We start from the raw sequence: 5422 nt of genomic DNA, 5'->3' as shown, positions 1-5422 counted from the left end.
CTGGGTGTACAACCACCTGCTGCCACAGTGAAGCCAGGACCCTTGGACATTCAGCCCCTCCAAAGCACCACCTGGAGCAGCAGGATCTTGGGACAAGATGGGGGACGCTTGGGGGGCCGCACTTTGCACTTTTTGGAGTGGATGGGAAATGCAGGGCGAGTCCAAGGCAGCAGTAGCTGCTCGTGGCCCCTGGAAACGGGTGACCTGGCATTTCCTCCCCGGAAAGGTCTTCAAAGCTCTGCCTATTTCTGTCTCTTCTTCCCACCCCCTCCCAGCTGCCCTGGTGCAGCGCAGGCAGTTTCTGATATTTTTCCCTTTGCCAGGGGAGAGCCCTGCATTTCTTTTGTTCACTCGTTCATTCATTCATTCACCAAACACTCAATGAGCATTTACTTTGGATGCTCTACTTTACATATACTAGTCTTTTGACATGAGTGCCTCTGAGGAAGAGGTTGTTATTGTGTATAGAGAGAATTATCCGAATAAATAATCTGTATCTAAAAGTGGCCTAGTTTGTCTTTGGCATCCCTGGTGCCTGAACATCTTGTGGCCCCCAGCCTGGTCCCTTTCCCTCCCCACTGTCACCCTCACCTACTACCTTCTCCCTCTGTCCTCCAGAGTTTCCGTCGTGGCCCCTCCATCCCTCCCCTTCCCTAGCTCCCTGGCCCAGCCTTAAACCCTGGGGTGGGGGGTCAGGCCGCCCTCCTGGCATGCTGGAGAGACAGAGGCACATTGAGGCACTGCAGCAGGCATACAGCGCCCCCTTGTCCCCCAACAATCTGCCTTTGTCCTCCGTTTTGGCTGCTTTAGCTTGGTCCTGGGGGGTGCTGCCTGGGCCGGGTTCCAGCTCCCACCCTCCCTAAAAGGAAAAGGGAGAAAGGATGGTGAAGAAGAGGGTGAAGGTCAGGGCGGGGGGACACAAACTTCCCCAGACCTGGGTCCTTTGGGGCTCCTAGTTTGGCCCGTCTCTAGGCTTACCTCCCCCTCCTCTGGTTTCTCAGAGGACCTCCTCCTCCCCCTCCTCCCTTTTGCGGGGCGGCGGGGCTGGGCTCCAAGGAAGGGGAGGGTTGACCCCTCGCCGCCTCCCTGCCCCTCCCCTCCCGTGTCCCTCCTGGGGGTGGGGGCGGGGGCAGTGCAGGCACCAGCAGGGCACTCTGGGCAGCTGGGTGAAGGCCCATCTCGGGCAAGCCTCCCCCTGCAGCTGCCTTTTCCAGGGCCCCACAGCAGGCCTGCCCGTTTCACGTTCAGGTTTCTCACAGTGCCTTCCTGCTCCTGGCTGCCTCCCCATCCTGCCAGCTTTCCATCTTCCTGTTTTCCTTCCCGGGCTGGTGGCAGTGGGGGGCTGTGCCCAGGGGGCCCCGTGGAGATGCTCAGTGCTTGGAATCGCCGGGACCGGCCCCCCGAAGAGGGGACAGCTGCAGGGCTCCAGGGCTTCGCCGTGGACAAGACCTTCCTCTCCTCCCTCAAAGGCATCCTGCTGGAAACCGAGCTGGTAACAGCCGCCTCCCCAACCCGGAGCCTCCGTCTCCCAGCCCTGTGCTCCCCGCTACCAGGGCTCCCCCCTCCGCAGCCTCCCTCCCCAGGCTCTCAGGACACCCCTCCTGCCCCACCTGCCACCCCCACATCTCCTCCCCTGCCTTCTTGCTGCCTCTCCATCTGGAAGCGGTCACAGCCCTTTTCAGTTGCTGCAGGAAGGATTGAAGTTAGACAGAGGACAGCTCTCTGGGACATCGAGGGATTGTGAGGCACAGTGATGGGACAGGGAAAGATGCCGGCTGGTTTTTCCCCGGGGCTCTGAGATGGCCACTTCTTAGTATGTCCGAGACGTTCAACTACCAGAAAGGGCAGACATCCTGCAGCCCCGCTTTATCTGTTGCCTGCTCGCCATGAACATCTGTCCTCAGGAAAGGACCTTCCCTTAGTCACTTAGCAAGACCTACTAGTAAACTTAAGGCTTCTGCATATATGCCATCCTGCATTGCCGGAGCTGAGGGGACCCCAGAGTCCACCCCGGAGCGTCTGCCTTCTACACCTTGCCTCTTGGCATGGAGCCAGCGGCTCTGGTCCTTGTTGGAGGCGTTTTAGGCATCCGGGAGCAGGGACGTGTTATGGGGCATGGGGTGCCTCCTGGAGGCACAGGCTGAGGTGGGCACCGCCCCAGGGGCTGGCGTTCTCTTTGTACTCTGTGCTAAAGGGGGTGCCCACTCTTTTGTGCATTTCACAGAATGGCCCCCCCCGCCCCCGCCGCCGCCGTCCCCGAGCAGTACAGCTTGGCCAAACTTCTGGGGCTGCTGGGATCCTGGGCCAGGGGGAGCCTGGGCTGCCGGAGGTGGGAGGCTGGAGTTGGCCCTCAATGGACAAAGCCCCTGCATGTGGCTCCTGCCACCAGGGATGGCGAGACCTCCAAGGACGGGTGGTGGAGCAAGCTGGGGGAGCCCCCGAGGAGGGGGAAGGCAAAGGCCTGGCCGTGCCTGTGTCCCCTTCCTGGCAAGCTTCCCACCCTTGGTCCCACAGGCCCTGATCTTCATCATCTTCATCTGCTTCACGGCCTCCATCTCCGCCTACATGGCTGCTGCGCTGCTGGAGTTCTTCATCACGCTCGCCTTCCTCTTCCTCTACGCCACCCAGTACTACCAGCGCTGCGATCGGCTGAACTGGCCCTGTCTGGTGAGGGGCCCTGCCTCCCCCACCCTGTGCTGGTCCCTTTCTTCTCCTCTGAACGTTGAATTTTCCTTTCCTCTCCCAGCCTCTCTCCTTCTCCTGGGTTAGCAAAGAGTCTGGCCCCCACACTCTGCACTCAGACACTCCTTTGACCCACATCCCTCAGATCTGTTCCCTTATCCAGCCCCAGCCCCAGCCCGGGCCCCTGGCTTCTCATCCTGGATCTTGTCACTCTGCGTTCATCTGCATCCCTCCCCTGGGGAGCTGTGTGAGGTCTCTCTCTCTTTCTGTCTCTCAAGTACTTTATGCTGTGTCCAAGGGTATCTCCATGTAGGGATTCCAAGTGCCTGAGGGTCAAGCTGCTGAATAGCGTGGAAAACCTCAGGGTGATACCCCCTGCTTCCCTTTGACCCTGCACCCCCAACCCCCAGGACTTCCTCCGCTGTGTCAGCGCCATCATCATCTTCCTGGTGGTCTCCTTTGCGGCTGTGACCTCCCGGGACGGAGCTGCCATTGCTGCTTTTGTGAGTCCAGCCCCACAGTGGTCTCTGGCTCCCCAAGGACCTCTGGCTGGTGGTTGCACACTTTCTGTGCCTCCCTCCACCCCAAGCTCAAGCCAGTGCCCGGGGACTGGCTCACACCTTGCCTGTATCGTCCACCACCCTCTCCCTAGTATCTGATGGCCCAATGGTCTTGTTGTGCCATCCCCGCTCCTGCTCCCACAGGTTTTTGGCATCATCCTGGTTTCTGTCTTTGCCTACGATGCCTTCAAGATCTACCGGACTGAGATGGCGCCCAGGGCCACCCAGGGTGAGTGCCTGTGCTCTAGGGAGAGAAGATGCCCCCTCCACCCCCTGCCCCAGCTACCACACCCTGCCATGCCATACCCCACCTGGCTCCATCTTCACAGGGGATCAGTAGTGACCCTAGGGCTACCTGGCTCCTGAGCTCAGCCAGAAAAGGGGGCAGCGGAGCCCAGACACGTCTCCTTTGGATTCACTAGCTCCCCAGCCTACTGTCCACCACCCAGCCTACAGAGATGAAGCCAGCCCTGAGAAGTCACCAGAGATTTGTCTGTGGGGCCTGGTACTCTGAGATCTGGCTCCTGATGAAGCTTGGCCAGGGAGTGGGTGTTATGGATGAAGGGGAGGGTGTAGGAGGAAGCTGGTCATTCCCAAATTAAAAGATTTGAATCCTACTGGTGAATTTTTCTCTTCTCCAGAAATTAGATGGATCAGGAATGCCAGGGAGTATTCATGTGTATGTTGCCTGGAGCAGGTGTGAACAAAACATCCTTCAATACAAAGCTTCCGTGCCACAACTCTTGTGTGCAAGGCCACCTTGCGGTGTGCCTGGTGGCTGGGCACCCAAGCTTCTATGTCTGAGAAGGCACAAGCCTTCCCAGTGTGAATGAGTGCTCCCTTGCCAGAGCTTGCTGGAGCCTTCCCCACACGGGTTTTAGTGGGTTTGAGATGAGGTGCTTGCCTGGGGTGTGTGTAGAGCTCCCCCTGGTGGTGAGGGGAGGACTTGACCCGCGGGCCACCTGGGAGACGTCAGCATCAGATGAACGCAGAGATGCTCACATTGCTGGAGCTGGACAAGCTCTCCGATATCAGCTGGTTCAATGCCCTCAATTCTCATAAGAGAGGATAAGCCCAGTTAGGGGAAGTGACCTCTTTATGACAGAGTTAGGGCTGGAGCCCAGCTCTCCTAACGCCCGAACAGGTGTTCTGGATATTGTCTGAGCCCCTGTAGCTCATAAAAAATGGCTCAGCCTCATTTCCAGCTCCCTCCACCAGTAGGTCCACCTTCCCAGCTAGCCAGTGCCTCAGCAGGACATTTCCTGAGCATCCCATGTACAGATCCCATGCTGGGTCCCAGGGATTCAGAGGTGACCAGCAGGCCCATCCTTGAGCGCTCACAGATGGGGAGGGAGACCAGCTAGTGAAGGGCGGTCGTGGCTCAGGGGGAGTCTGGAGTCAGCCCTGCCCAGCCAACGACAGTCCAGTGCAGCCGGGACATCCTGCCCAGCCCTGCAGAGCCCAGCGTGGCTGAGCTCCTTCAAGCTGACTTGCGAGCCCCTCTCCAATGCTTCTGTGGCCCTGCCCTGAAATGCCTTCCTTCTTCTGGGGTGCTCCTTCCAGATGCAGGCCCCGGCCCCCAAGCCCTGCCTGAACCCAGACTCTGGTGGAGGTAGAGGTGCTCTGCTCCCCTCGGTGTTAACCACCAGCCTCTCTTGGTCTGTCTTTTCCTGCCTCCGGTTCCTGCTCTCCTGTCCTCACGTCCTGGCTCCTCACCAGAGCCGGTAGCCTCTCCAGGGCTAGAACCAACTGGCTTCTGTGCTTCTCTGGTCTCTGCTCATGGTTCTCAGGATTTACGGACAGGCCATTTTCAAGACCGGTGACCGACCTTGGGCAGGGCAAGGTGAAGGCCTCAGAAGAGGGATTGGAAGGGCTTAGCCAGGGGAGTCCAGGAGATGGGGAGAGGGGCACATGAAGGGATGAGAAGGTGGTCAGGGATTTGCTGGGAGCAGAGTGGGGTTAGGACCCACCCTGTCCCCTGAGCAGCTGCATGACCTGGGCCAGCCTGTCCCTGGTGGGAGCTCAGAGGGAGCAGAAGTGTGCTCTGGGGTGTGCACCTGTGCGTACCCCGCTCATCTGTGTCTGTGCAAGAGGTCAAAATGAGACAAGCGGGGCCTAGGTTTGGTCCACCCCGCACTTGGGTTCAGCGTGGCGTCAGCTGGCTCCAGAGTCTCAGGATG

The 5422-nt window shown here is 59.2% G+C and overlaps 1 protein-coding gene across 1 annotated transcript; it reads left to right on the top strand.

Annotated features, from left to right (window-relative positions):
• The first annotated feature begins 1187 nt into the window (after positions 1–1187).
• On the top strand, positions 1188–3859 carry CMTM5 (CKLF like MARVEL transmembrane domain containing 5). The gene is made up of 5 exons (XM_057724472.1): positions 1188–1492; positions 2515–2667; positions 3093–3185; positions 3387–3471; positions 3572–3859. Exons 1-5 carry the CDS (start codon positions 1367–1369, stop codon positions 3580–3582), a joined length of 468 nt encoding a protein of 155 aa, XP_057580455.1. The 5' UTR covers positions 1188–1366; the 3' UTR covers positions 3583–3859.
• The last annotated feature ends 1563 nt before the right edge of the window (positions 3860–5422 follow it).

This window comes from Hippopotamus amphibius, chromosome 2, assembly GCF_030028045.1.
Source record: "Hippopotamus amphibius kiboko isolate mHipAmp2 chromosome 2, mHipAmp2.hap2, whole genome shotgun sequence".
NCBI classification, from domain to species: Eukaryota; Metazoa; Chordata; class Mammalia; order Artiodactyla; family Hippopotamidae; genus Hippopotamus; species Hippopotamus amphibius.
Note: the sequence above shows the minus strand (reverse complement) of the source record. Positions and strands in the feature narration are given on the sequence as shown.